General features: G+C 33.2%; 1 protein-coding gene and 1 non-coding gene across 2 annotated transcripts; both read left to right on the top strand.

Moving 5' to 3' along the window:
• The first annotated feature begins 6,257 nt into the window (after positions 1-6,257).
• LOC110425721 (protein ZINC INDUCED FACILITATOR-LIKE 1-like) lies at positions 6,258-13,177 on the top strand. Its single transcript, XM_021440696.2, has 17 exons — positions 6,258-6,452; positions 6,601-6,641; positions 7,236-7,296; positions 7,377-7,479; positions 7,597-7,699; positions 7,840-7,893; positions 7,978-8,040; positions 8,385-8,434; positions 8,531-8,606; positions 9,322-9,537; positions 9,617-9,704; positions 10,466-10,551; positions 10,671-10,778; positions 11,156-11,200; positions 11,315-11,403; positions 11,537-11,580; positions 12,009-13,177. Exons 1-17 carry the CDS (start codon positions 6,308-6,310, stop codon positions 12,098-12,100), a joined length of 1,464 nt encoding a protein of 487 aa, XP_021296371.1. The 5' UTR covers positions 6,258-6,307; the 3' UTR covers positions 12,101-13,177.
• A 190-nt stretch (positions 13,178-13,367) lies between these two features.
• Positions 13,368-13,487, top strand: LOC149526597 (U5 spliceosomal RNA). Its single transcript, XR_016351887.1, has one exon. It is a non-coding gene; the product is annotated as a U5 spliceosomal RNA (small nuclear RNA).
• Positions 13,488-14,844: the final 1,357 nt, after the last annotated feature.

The following is a 14,844-nucleotide window of genomic DNA, read 5'->3' as shown; positions in this document are numbered from 1 at the left end:
CCTTGGTTTGAATAAAAGCTTTCAGTGCTTACTTGATGAACATGAGATGTTTTAAGAGGCCGTACACTTTGATTTCTTTACATGCCACATATTTTGGGAGCGTGCTTACTTTATATCGGTATTCATATTTATACATCTAGCAATGTTTTTGATATTTGAACTCAGTTTCATAACATTGTTTTCGGCACCATTTTACCAAGCGAAATAATGTATTATGATTTACGTTATTATTTTTACAAGGCACAAATATCTTACTTATGATTTGGTTTCTTAAGATTATGTTTTGCTATTCCGGTTTTATTATTCAACTTATCTGCCTTATGCTTGTTTCCCATCTACGCCTTGCTCACGGAGCTGTTGATCACTGAGCCTGTGAGACTTACCCCCTTATTTCCCTTTTGCAGATAGTGATCAACCTAGCGTGCACTCAGTAGCATTTTCGGTCCACCGTGAATAGGTAAAGGAATCTCCTAACACTTTATTTCGAGTCGCTCTGCTGCTAGAAGTCGAGTTGTCATAGTGTAACTTGTTATGAAATTAGACATTAGTGTCAATAAGAATGTGCATTTGGAGAGTATAAGTCTTGATGTATTAATTTTATGAACATATGAAATAAAGGTTTAGTCAATTTACAAAGATTATTGTTCAATCCTTATTACAAGAGTTGTATGGTTTAAAGTAATTTCATAGATTGATGGCATGATTATGAAGTAATAGATAACGTTTTAAGTAAGACTTATTTGAGACTTAGTGGGTTCTCCAGCGAGACTCGGACACCAGTAGCGATCGAGGAGCGGTCATTACAATATTTACTCCAAATAACTCCAAGTGCTTCAAAATTTCATTCTTGAAAGCTAGAGTTTTATTTTAGAGCGAGAAAATGAAAATTCACCAACTAAGCTTTTTGGAGTGAAATCTCTCACTTTTAGCACTTCAAATCCAAGATCTAGTATTAGAGTGTGAAGGTTTTGAGTGGAGTGAAATTTTAGAAAAATCGGATGAGAGAATGAAGAAATAACAGAAAATGAAGGATTTTTCTATTTTTGGGCTTTTAAGCCTGATTTTTGCTAATCTAGAACCTCAAGATCGACTATGGGAGCTTGGTACTCAATCTTGGACAAGCTTGTTTACCCCAAATATTATTTTCTACCCTAAGATTGACTATAAAGGCTCTGTACTCAATCTTGAGCCAATGCTATTACTTAACCCTAAACTTTACTTCACAGATTCGATCCTCTATGTGTTAGGATCAACTTTTAAGGTACAAATTCATAAAAATTGGTTCTTTGGAGGTTTAAACTCATTCCAAATCTTTCCCACAACTTCCAATCATTTCACTTAAATTAACACAAGTCCATCATACACACCAATTCTCATTCATGCTTTATGTCACATAGCATATCAATTAACATGGCATAATTTGCATACATATCATACTCATCTCAGTGATAAACATATGCATTATATCATTCATGCACCAAGTGTATGCACAACATCATTTTAGCTTTTACATACTCATACATTCTTTAACCACCTCTCTATGGACATAAGCATTCCTTGAATTCTTAAACATATACACCAAAGGTTTAATATAGTTCATCAATTGGCTTGGTTTACCTTATATAATTCATATAAAAAATGGGGAGTGCTATAAAAACGCACCGTTTGGTGCATTGAACCACTCTTGAAATGACATCGTTTAGGTGTTGTTATCCCTTAGTTGTAATGTTTTGGCAAAATAGTGCATGCCATTTTGGCACTTGACCCCCAAACCTTAAGTCCTTAAACCTCTTTTTCTTTATCTCTCTTCATTTCCCTCTTCCTTATTCTTTTTTTAGTAAACGACTCTCTTTTCTTCTTTTTCAAACCCTAACCTAAAAACTCTATTGTGAGGCCGCCATTCAGGACATCAACACCCTCTTTTCCTCCTCCGTTTCTTTCACAAACCCCTACCATGATTTTTAAAACCTTACGAATCCCAAAAATAATTAAAAAAAAAACTTCCCCTACTAGAGCATTATTCACTCTAGCTTCATTCCTTTCCTTTTTTTTATCTCATTTTCTGCTTTGTTTTTATGATGATTTTGATCGTGTGATGCTTGGGTAGTAGAAGAACTAGGAGTCTTTTTTGCTATTTTTTGGTTTTTTCTAGTATTTCTTTTTTGATGATACGGCTAAGGTTTCTTTACTCTTTTTTTCCTGAGGTTTTCTCTTTTTAGGGTTCTTTCTTTTTTTTTTTTTGGGGTTTTTGTTTCTAGGGATTATGGGTTTTTATATGCATGATCCACTAAGCAAGGTGGGTGGTCGTATAGCCACCTCACCTTGGTGAATCACTCAACTATGCATGATAACATCGCGCCTGGCAGGGCACCAGAGCACACTACTAGCGTGCATGAGGCTACCATAGCTAGGCATGGATTTATTGCCATGCCCTAGCCCTTTCTCATTCGTTTTCCCTTTTTTTTCCTTTTCTCTTTAATTTTTATATTTCATTTATTTTCATTTTTTTATTTTCCATTTTTTTATTGTTATTACTTTTTCAATCCATTTATTTAATTTTTAATATATTTTTAAAAAATAAATGTCTACAAGGTCTGGCTTTTTTGCAATTTATCTACCTCTTAAAAGTAAAAGCCAAGTCATATAAGATTTTGAGAAACTCTTAAAAAAAATAATTTTTTTAAAAAATCTAAAAAAAAGCTTCAGGAAAAGCTCTAAGGAGAACTTTCTTTTATCTTCTTTTAAAAACATGCCAATATTTCAAGAGAATTTTCCTTTTTATTCCAAAAATGTCATTATCTATTAAAAATAATCTCAACATTACCCTCTTAAAAAATACCCCTATTTCTCACACACACACACACACACACACACACTCTATATATATATATAGATATATATATATATATATACATATATATATAAATCACTCCTCAAAAAAAATTTCTCATCTATTAAAAATAAACCCTTGACGATAATTTTAACGAAAATTAGAGCTTATATAAGTTGTTTTGCCAAACAACTTATATACAAAAAAAGGTTTATAAAAGTAAATTTACCAAATAGTTTTAACTTAGTTTTCAAAGTTATTATTTTTCATAAAAGCTTTATAATAGCTTTTAAGCTAAGAAAAAGTTAAGCCAAACAAGCACTAACAACTAAATTAATTTATTAGATTATTTAGTTTAAGTGGGACTGAGCAACAATTAGTTGCAACCGAGCAACAGACTAGAACCAACACCAGTGGCCACAAGTGACTCAATTATTCAATGCTGGTTGTGGCACCAGTTGCAACCAATGGTTGCTTAGCCACTATGGTTCAATCACCGAGGATAATTCCTCCCCAACCAAACTGACCAAAATATCGAAAGGGTTGAAATTCCAAATATAGGTCTCATTAACCTTCCTTAGCCTTTTCCTACCCCTTTTTTCCCAATTGCCCCTTTTCTCATTAATCCTTGTTGCTTACTCCCTATTGTATTGAAAGTTTGAAACTCTAAATTAAAAACCTTCACTTAGCCCATTTCTCATTAATTCTTCATTCACTTGTCATTACACCTACATTTGTCATCTCCCTCTTGCTGTTGCACTTGCCAACCTCCTCTGCCTTCTTCCTTACCCACCATTTATCTTCAAGGTTGGTTTGGTTGGTAAAAATAGATTTTGGTGTTAGCTATTATGCCTTCTTCCTTACCCATCTACTACTCTATTGTTGTGTTTTTGGGTCATTTGATCAATTCATTGCTGTGTTTATTTTTTAGTTGAGTTGTGGTCTTTATGGATATGGATAGGTGTTGGTTTGCTATAGTTAATTTTTAATGTCGGAATTCTAAAGTTTCCACATAGACACAGTCCACTTAAATGGGAATATGATTATTTCATTTGAATATCTGTCATTTTGGATATGATTATAGTTCTTATTTCGGATGAATTCAGTTTATCTGTCATTTGATAATTTGTCTCACTTAATTTGGGATGTGATGAAATTTGATTAATAATGATTTTGGAAGTGCTTGAGATTGTGGTGAACTCTTTCCTTCCTTCATGTAATTGAATATTTTGGGTAATGACACAATTTGAAAAGTGAACAAAGTAATTTGTGCTTAAGCTTAAGAAAATAATTTTTATTAAAACAAAATTATGTAGTTCTTATTAAAAATAAATCATATGGGTTAGACTACTTATTTAAACAATATGGGCTTGATTTCAATTTAAAATATGAGCTTGACACAAATTTAAGCCCAAACCTAACATAAATCTTTCATGGTTTTATTAATTTTGAGCCATTTAAACCCAACTTCAACATGAATTTCCAATCGTTTAATTAGGTTGATAGGTTTTTTTTTTTTATGACTGGTCGACTTCGGTCAGTCATAACGGATAGCCAAAGTTGACAGTTTTTATTTTTTCTGAAATCGAACCGAAATCAATTGAAACCGACCACTGCATAACCCTAAATTTAAGTTTTTTCACGTAATAATAATAATAATAATAATAATAATCAAATGGTAACTAAATTATGTACTCGAATATTTGGTTCATAATTGGCATATGATCTCCTACCTAAAAAGTAGGATTCAAATCTCTTTTTTTCAATTATAAAAAAATAACAACTAAATTATAAATTTGTTTACGTTGAAATGTAATACTAAAAGTGCACAGAACTTTGGGGGTAGGTGGAGGGGTGCAAGAGGCTTTAGTGAAAAGGAACATCCCTGTTTGGCATGTGTCCAAAATAGTTAAACAGTCACATGCCCAAGGCACTCATGCTTTGGGTAAATTATTCAACTAGACGTACACGAGCAATAGTGCAACATTTTTAGTACTCTGTAAAATCCAGTTAAGAGTTTTCTCTTTATTTGATATTATATTTTAAAAAGTTTTTGGATTATTTAAAAATTTTTAAATAAATTTTTATTATATTTAATTAAATTTTTGTAATTTTTTTATTATATAAATTATTATAATTCATCAAAATATAATTTATGATTTTATAGGTATGTGAAAATGACATGATAATGGAGTGACGCTGAATTACTAAATTTATGAGTAAATTTGGAGTTTGTTTTGACATTATGATTGAAGCTGCGTTTTTTCAGAATTGTTAAATTTGATGACGAACGCAATAATAGCAAACAAAGATGATTGTGAAAAGTAACATATATTCTTACATGTCAAGAATGGCGACTGCCGAATTCGGTTTCTGGGACACAACTGTAAGGTATGTTCAAATCGAATCATCATAATCTAACAACCGCGCAATTTACGTTTCTTCTTAAACTTTTCTTTTTCTTGTTTATTGGCAATGCTTGGCTGTAAGTGTGGGGATGTCTATCTGACTAGGAAATCGATAAAGACATGTTGTGCCTTACCCAGTAAAATATTGGACTTGAGGCTGATATACAAATTCATAATTCATGAGGAGGCAAACAGGATGGGACACCAACTGGGGTAGATGATTTGGACTCCTATTTTAGTACCAACAATACAGTCAAGCCTTTCTGTCTTCTCTAAATTTGTGGTGTTGCAAATCAATGCACGTAACTTTTATGTCTGACAAATGACAGATAATCTTTTACTGTCAGTTCAAGAGACCTGTTCTTATTTTGATTCCTGAGCATTCTTGGGATTGGTTGAAGTGTACTAGAGAACGAGGGTTGCATGATTTTGTCTGGTAATCGTTCAAAAAAGTTTTGATTATTCTATTTTCACTAATCTAAAAGCTATGGTCGTCTTCACTACTTTGACGTGCGCAATGATGTCTGCCTTTGATACGTAGGCTGCTGCCCTTTAAAGATGGAAATTTAAGCCAAAGCAAAGCTCTTCTTGCGTCTTGAATGAATTGAATATTCTAAATATTTCCAAGTTTATTTTATTAGATGACTTCAGTCATTATTGAGTCTAATCATCTTGTCCAAGTGATAGATATTCCCTTTTTATTATTTTCTTTCAGACAACACATGGATTTAACTCGTCTTCTTCTGAATGTTTACTTTCAAATATTTCAAAGTGGGAAGGGAGCTTGTTGAGCCAGCTCAATGTTCAATTCCTAGAAGAATCTTGTCAAAAGAACCCACCTTCTTGTGTTTGTTCTCCACTCGCATCGCAGCAGCACATGTCTTTATATTCTATCAGATGATTGATTAGAGAGCACTTGGATTGTATTCTGTCATATTCATATACCTATTGTTTCTTGATTTGTTGATTGATTGTTCTTGTTAATCAAGTCTAAGGGGTTGGATACTTGTATTTCAAAGGGGAAGACAAAGCTTATTGGGCTCAATATCTGTTCAGCTCAATAAGAAGCATGGCACAAAAGTATACAGAGCCGCTGTTAAAGAAGAAGTACCATGAGAACTGCCCTGGATGTAAGGTTGATCAAATGAAGGAGTTGCAGCGAGGCTTACCGCTTCGCCAACTCGTTTCCATATGGATTGTTGTGCTATGCGCTGGTAAAGAAAATTACACATTTCTTTTTTATGGTAGCAAAGTTATCTCCTTGTTGGCTATTGTTTGAAGAATACTTCATGCTCAACGCCCTCTTTCGTTGATTTCCTTCATCTGTATTGGTCCTAATTTCCTACTGTTAAATGCTTTCAGCTCTGCCGATATCGTCTCTCTTTCCATTCCTATACTTCATGGTGAGTTCAGACAAATCCTCTTTATGGTTTTTATCCTTTCTGTAAGTTTATCTATGCAACAAATTTATGATTCTGCACCTTCGGCAAACTATGATGAAAGCCTGATATATAATATTGGCAACTACTAGAATTTGTGGTGAATTTCCTTGAATCCTTTGTTTTGTTGGAAAGGGTATTGTTTTCATAATTCTATGGCAGCCTATGCGATATGACTCTTTGAAAACAAGAAATCAGTTGTAAAGAACGGTGAACCATCAAACTGCATGGCCTAATGGAGAACTCCGGAAATATTGATACTCTGTTTGTTACAATTCCCTACACTGTGCCTTGGTAATTAGTCCTCATAAAGCAATCTTTTCACGTTTCTCCTAATGTTCATCACTTGGTTGCATTCTTTATGAATTCGATGCTTAGCTCAATTTACCTAGTTACTGACTGCCTCTTTCTTTCAACTGAATCTTCCACATGGAAACCTTTCTGATTTTTCTATTTCTTCTTTTCATAGAAACCCGATTTGAGATTCTCCCCATGAATACTTAAAACATGCTTTACTTATTCCAGCAGTCTTCCTTCCTTTGATTGTTCTGCTTGCAGATTAGGGATTTTCATATTTCGAAAAGGGAGGAAGATATTGGCTACTATGCTGGTTATGTGGGTGAGCTTATGTCTTCTTCAATCATAGCAAACTTGTCCCTCTGAGAACTGAATCCTAACACAATGCTTAAATATCTGAAGGGTCTGCATTTATGCTTGGAAGAGCTTTGACATCTGTACTATGGGGAATAATTGCTGATCGTTATGGTCGAAAGCCTGTTATAATCATGGGAACTATTACAGTGTGAGTGAAAACCGTATCTAAGTTCAAACTTCTAGTTGATATTCCCAAAATAATATTAAAATCTTCTTCAACTTCTCATATCTGTATTCCTTTGTTATAACTGCCAATGTCTATCAGGGTTGTTTTCAACACTCTCTTTGGCCTTAGTGTAAATTTTTGGATGGCTGTAATTACAAGATTTCTTCTGGGAAGTTTAAACGGCTTACTTGGACCAATAAAGGTCCGTAATCCCAAATTGGATCAAATTCTGATTCTTCCTTCATTTGTTTCTGGACTGCCATCCAACTGCTTCACTTGCTAATTGCTATGTGTTATTAAATTTTACCACTCTCATACATAGTTAACTTGCACAATCTCCAGGCATATGCAGTTGAAATCTTTCGAGAAGAACACCAAGCCTTAGGCCTATCAACTGTGAGCCTCTACCAACCATTATATGCTTTGAGTTCATTGAGATTTTACTGCAACATCAATTTGAGAAGTATTACTCAATTTTAGGTTAGCACTTCATGGGGCATAGGACTGATTATTGGCCCTGCTCTGGGAGGTTTTCTAGCTCAGGTACTTCCATTTCTTTCTTCTCTTATGTGCTTCAAGACCTAAGCAACATGTTCTGAATGGAGTCAACTAGTAGGAAAATGTACAAATTTTTTCACTTCTGGCTTCCAATGTAAATCAGTTGTTGTCTGAGATATTGTAAGAGATCGTCTATAATCACTGCATCATAACGGAGGAGAGAAACAAAAAATTAGCACCCAAGTATCTAGTTGAATCTGTATTAAATATATAATTTAGTTATGTGGAAAAATGCTTCTATATACACTTGCATTTAACCTGATTTTGATATCTGTTACACTCTTCACTTCAAAGTATTCATTTGATGTTCTTAAAATTCTGTGATTCAGCCAGCAGAGAAGTACCCGAATATCTTTTCCAAAGATTCCCTGTTTGGGAGGTGAATTTCTGCTTATTCTCCCACTGTGTTAGATGTAAGAACTTTGCAATGTTTATTTTTCTATGTTGTTTAAAATGATGATATTCCTTGTTGCAGATTTCCATATTTCTTACCTTGCCTCGCTACATCACTTTTTGCCTTGGGAGTAACCATAGCTACTTTCTGGCTTCCGGTACATATCCTAATTAGTTTACTTCCTACTTTATACCAAATCTATCTTCCAAACAAATCATCTCTGTTAGGAATTAATTGTTATTTGACATGTCAACTAACATCTCTAGTTTGGCCATTGTTTTCTGCTCATTGAACCTGTGTGGTGATCATCTCATATTTTTTCTGGTTACACCAACTAACTTCATTGGATAAAATGCTTTTCTGTCTATAATCAGCAGTTTCTGCATTAATTGTGCATGATATTTCTTATACAAATGGATGAATTCTATCTTCTCTTTCTCTTTGAATGGCATTTCCCTTTTGAAAGTGGACCTAAGTATCTAGTTCTTGAAATTGAAGAATACAAGGTGTTAGTGAAGGGAACAATTTTCCTGATTTTTACAACCTCCAATTTGACATTCAATTTAACATAAACTGTCCTGTACATGCCTGCAGAGGGCCTTTATTTTCTGAGATTTGATCTATGACACCAACTCTCTGCCTGTGCTACGTAACAAGTTGGCCATCTCCCATAATCCAGTTGTTAAAGTTTTTGTTTTCATATTTGCTTATTATATACTCTTTTAAGTTTATTACCAGAAAATTTACTCTCAACTTAGTTTTGAGTTTCTAGAATCACTATTGGAAAGGAAACTATTTGCCTTTCGTTGTAATAGCTTGACACGATTGGCTATTTACTCCTTTGCAGATTCTAAAAAGTCTGATTGTTGCAGGAAACACTTCACAAACACAATGACAACGATAGATCAAGTGATGATTCGTATGATGCTTTGGAAGCTGCACCTCATGAGTCTAGCTCAAAGGAAATAACAGAAGAAGATGAAGGAAGAGAATCCACTTCTAAGCAAAGCCTCCTTAAGAATTGGCCTTTGATGTCATCTATCATTGTTTATTGCGTCTTCTCCCTTCATGATATGGCCTACACAGAGGTACTAACCATATCGTCATGGTTTAATAAGTCTATCAATCCGACTGCATATGTTGTGATTAATTATCTTGGCTCTGCAGATATTTTCATTATGGGCCGTTAGCCCTAGAAAGTTTGGGGGTTTGAGTTATTCCACAGAGGATGTTGGAGAAGTTCTTGCAGTCTCAGGTATTTCGATTAATCATGTTATATTGCATAAGTCGACCACTGCCCCTCCTCCTACCCCCACCCTACAACACACAAACACCCATATACACCTCTTAGGTTTGGAATTCCCAAGCTTTAAGCAAAGCACATTCTTCAACTGATAACAAGTGCAATGGCTACGTTCATATGCTTGTAACAACCTCATAAATTCATAATCAACAATCTTGTTTATTTATGCAGTCTTTAGAAATTGGCATGGCATTTTAGGATTAATATGAAGGACCATGTCTACAATTCTGTGCATTTGAGGTGTCATAGTAATACTTTTTCCTGCCAGTATCCTCTCTTTTTCACTTTCATGTATAAGCTGTCAGCTACCAAGTCTTGATTAATTAAAAGTACAAACAGCTTCCACAATCTCAAATATGTGACTACATGATTAAATTTGTTAAGCAGTGTTATCTCACATCAATTGACTTTAAGCTTTCTTGTGTCATTGAATTAAGTATGAGCCTCTCCTGTCTGCACCTATTACCAAGAGGTTTTCAGTTTAATGCTTACAGTAAAATTTTATAAAATTTATGTTTATATTTTGTAATTTTAATTCAAGGGTAGGAGTGTGCAGTTAAAGATGGATAGTAGATGATGAGGAGATAGTATTATGTGATCTTTACTTCATTACCTGTTGTATTAACAATTTCCTTTGGATCATGTCATGTCCAAATAAACCATGACTTTCCTATAGAGTAGAGCTGTACATTGATTAATTCTTCAACTTCCAGGTTTCAGCCTTCTTGTCTTTCAACTTTCCGTATACCCAATTGTTGAGAGGATTCTTGGACCTGTATTGGTGTCTCGTATTGCAAGTGTAAGTTCCCAAAACCTTGTGACAATTAGTATACTTTACCTCTTTTATCTACTTTTTTTTTAAAATTTTGTTAGTATATATTATCTTATTTGTTCTGGTTCATAATTTCCTACTTGCAGGTCTTAACTATACCACTTTTACAAAGTTATTCTTACATAGCCCTGTTGTCAGGGTTCACTCTCAGCTTGGTATTAAATTGTGCATCTATCATGAAGAACGTTTTTTCGGTAAGTGAATATACTTAGAACTTTATTTTCAGATAGTTAAGCTATTAAAGAATGTTAATTTTTTGCTTAATATGCAAGGCCATAAGGTAAACCACACCTAGTAAGCTGGTCTCACTATCCTAGAAGAACTGGCTGCGACTGATGAGAGGCATTTTGTATGGATACATGTCTACTTAGAGGAAGATTATTCATCAATAATGAGGCTGAATGAAACCAAAAATTTTCATGAACTTGCTATTAGATTGATCATTTAACTGTTAGATTTCTGTAGTACTTCAAATTTTATCAGACTCGATATTATCAAAAGCCTAATTCTTGTGAAGCATCTGTTATGAACTTATCTGCTGTTCTAACTGTTAAGTCTTCTGCATAACTAGGTGTCAATCATAACTGGATTATTCATTCTGCAAAATCGAGCTGTGGTAAATCTTCACTCTGGGTTCACATAGTTGAAATTCCTTATTTCAATATCTACTAAATATTGTTCTTCAATAGAAACACATCTCAACCTAATATAATGAAATATATAACAACAGGATCAACACCAAAGAGGAGCTGCTAATGGCATTGCCATGACTGCAATGTCTCTTTTCAAAGCAGCTGGTCCAGCGGGAGGAGGTGCATTGTAAGTTTCCTACTCTAGATTTTCTGCCTAGTTGAAGCTAGTATGGCACTAGTAGGCCAGTATTCACTAGTTTTGTAATCTTAATGAATATTTTTTATTTTTATAGTTAATAGCATTATGTTTTTCTCGTCAGGTTTTCTTGGGCAGAAAAGCGTCAGGATGCTGCATTTCTTCCAGGTATGCTACTTAACCAAGCTTCATATCATATTTTCTTGTTGTCTAGAGGCAATGGTAGAGGGACTTTCAGCAATTGCTTTTCCATGTATAGTTTTTACGTCACAAGTTTTGGTTAGAATGGAAGGGAAGCACGTTAAAAACTTTGACCATATCCTTGAAAACTAATATCATTAGCTGTATATTTGTTTGAATTTATCATCATTATAGAGAAATTAAGTCTATAAAGATTAACTACTATATCATATTTGAGAATTATTCATCAAAATCTAAGTGCCCTTCGAGCCTTCTAATTAACTTGGACATGGTTCAGAATGAATGACAACATGTCATCTATAATTGTAATAACTTTGGGCCTTCCACCAAATGTTTTGTGCTGTGTTTACATCATGTCAGATGAAAGAACTTACCAGCTAAATTTGTAACTACAGGCACTCAGATGGTATTTTTCATCTTGAATATAGTGGAGGCAGTAGGTATGCTGATGACATTCAAACCATTTCTAGCTCAACATCGCCAGTAAAGAAAGGCGAATCAAATTTATTTCCACCGGAAAGGTTGGGATAGTATAATCATGAGCATGATTCTTTCATGGGGTAATACAATGTACCTCATAGGTGGTAAGAAATTACAGTAAGTCAATGAATATATGCTTGGCTTCAGTTTTGTTCAAGAAAAGATCAATAAAAGAACCTACTAAACCTCATTGTATCCTTGTTGTCTCCTTACACACATACAATATGTAATATTTAGTCAATTCACCAATCCTTCATAGAAGTACAACAACAAATTTGGTGTTTTAACTTAAAAAGACTGCTTAGCAGCTTTTGAAGAATGCTAATAATTTGAAATTTACAATTCCCATGGGGACATTGAAAGCCACATATTATCCAAAAGAAAGTGCTAACACAACAAAAGCCAGTGAAATTTACAATTCAGAGCAATGCAGACTAAGAAACGGTAAACGAGAAAAACAAGAATGCGATCAAAGTAACAATGCAGCAGTTGTGAACTATGAAATGCTAATGAAACCGTTTATGTGCTCTAATAGCAGCTGAATTTTGATATATTCAAATCATAAGAATCCAGGTTCATCACAACCACCACAGAGAACCCAAGAGCCACAGTGTTCAATCTGAAAATAGCAAAGCTCAGAGTCCTAGACGCATTCTCTACGTTCTTTTTCCAGTCGCCTACACCACGCCGATCACCGTGACTAATGAATCCTTACCCCCAACCCAAAGTAAATGCAGTACACAAATCCAAATAAAGGACCTGAACCACTGCACGCGTTTCAAAAAGCAAGCAGGCCAATCATCAAGACTGTGAGTAGCTCCTAGAGTGCAGCAGGAAGGTAAGAGATGTGATCATGTGAATGACAGAATAAGCTGTGTTGATAAATCATAAATTGGAAATTAAAACAAAGGAGAGATTTTCATGTGCCAGGGAATTTATTTTCCTTTTTATATAAATTGTTGAATCAGTTCAAATTGTAGTCCTACTAATCTTTGGGGAACGTTCATGATGTCGTTTATGTATGGATCTATAGAAGATTATAAGATGTCCGGAAGGAAGAAGCACGTTTAATTTATGTAAAGAATGTTCCTATGGCAATTTTTTTGTAGTATTAGTAGGATATTCCAACTTCCAAGAGGAAGCCACGATTAAAGTACTAAACTTCATTTCTGTACGACAACAAGATAAAACTATCCCACATCAGCAAACAATATAGCTAATAGCTTGAGAACTACCATTATAAAATGCGACGGGTGCCTCCTTCAGAAAGCATGCAGCCGAGCGGTGCACACAGAGCGAACTATTCTTTCGCCTTTTACTAAAGAATACCGTGTGTGCGTCGCAGACAGAGGCATATGCCTATTTTTGGAGGGCTCTTCGTAACCAGATGAGCTCTACAATCTAGTTTTAAGGTTTTGGTTTTCCAGGGGTTCACCTAGATTGGGCTGCAAATCCTGTCGCATAAGATGGGTTGGGTTTGACAGATTCCAAAGAAATTATTTGTTAAAAGTATTGCATTGCTTAGGTCTTGAGTTAGGTCTTGATCAAGGATTTAAATGGATGGTATTATAATACTCATCACACATGAGATGTGCATTAAATTATTAAAATTTAAATAAAAATTTAAGTTAATCATTAAAACTTTGAACTTAAATTTTTGAAAATAATATGATTTACGATTCAAAAAGTTATTGAATGTTTAGATTTGCATCATTGCAATAGGTATTAGAGCATATACTAGTATGATGTGAGTGCATATACTTGTCTGATGTGAGTTTTTATATTATACTAACTAAAGTTTAATCTTGTGAAGCGAACCTTAATTATAATTGTGATATATAACTTTGACGACCAAAGACGGACCTAGTCAATTTTTAGTGAGAGGTCAAAGGTTAAGAAAAATAAAAGTTAAAATTTTTTTAAACTAATATATTGAATTTAACCATTAATAATCAAAAAATTTATAATAGACAATAATTTTATATAACATGTAAAACAAAAGAAATAAAAAGAAAAAAAAACTTATAATAGTGCTTTAGAAAAGTTTTGTTTGACGATGAAAATATCTTTTTTAACATGAATAATTAAATTATTTATAAGAAATTTGTCATTTATTTTGTTTCAAAAACTCATCTTTCTCAATACAATCAACTAAAAAATTTATGTAGTCAACATCAATATTTTTATTTTATTATATTTAAGTTTATAACACCAAATATTAAACTATAATGCATAAAATAGAAATAGTTAAATATGATATACAAAATTAATAATCTCTTCTTATATTCAAGATAATTTACTTTCAACTAAATATAAAATATAAAGCACATTAAAAACATATACTCAAGATAATTTTTTCTTATATAATTAGGAATAATAAAAAATAATATATTAGTGAAATTTTAAACAACAACCAATAATGCAACACTAGAACTTATATTTGAAAATTACATATACAATAATTTTTTAATTTTTAAAAATTAAAATCATTAAAAATAAAATCCACATAACAAAAAAAAATCATGACAAATAGGAGATATAACTTATATAACAAAAAAAATATGGTTGATGATTCGTATAAATTTAAAAAGGAAAATCTATAGAAGCTTAAAATATATGAGTAAATAGAATATAATTGAAAAATATAAATAATAATTATTATTATATAAATAGAAAAAATTAAATAAAAATTTTCTCTTTTTATAATTTCACAATACAAGAATAGAAAAGAAAAGAGGGAAAGATGGGTGA

This window comes from Theobroma umbraticum, unplaced genomic scaffold, assembly GCF_002168275.2.
Source record: "Theobroma umbraticum cultivar Fairchild unplaced genomic scaffold, ASM216827v3 scaffold_12.1, whole genome shotgun sequence".
Lineage (NCBI taxonomy): Eukaryota > Viridiplantae > Streptophyta > Magnoliopsida > Malvales > Malvaceae > Theobroma > Theobroma umbraticum.
The sequence above is the reverse complement of the archived record's forward strand: the minus strand, read 5'-3'. Positions and strand labels throughout refer to the sequence as shown.

Coding starts and splice junctions, on each gene's coding strand:
- LOC110425721 (XM_021440696.2), top strand. CDS start 6,308: ATGGCACAAAAGTATACAGAGCCGCTGTTAAAGAAGAAGTACCATGAG. Junction 9,538..9,616: donor ATGATATGGCCTACACAGAG/GTACTAACCATA, acceptor TTGGCTCTGCAG/ATATTTTCATTATGGGCCGT. Junction 10,779..11,155: donor TCATGAAGAACGTTTTTTCG/GTAAGTGAATAT, acceptor CTGCATAACTAG/GTGTCAATCATAACTGGATT.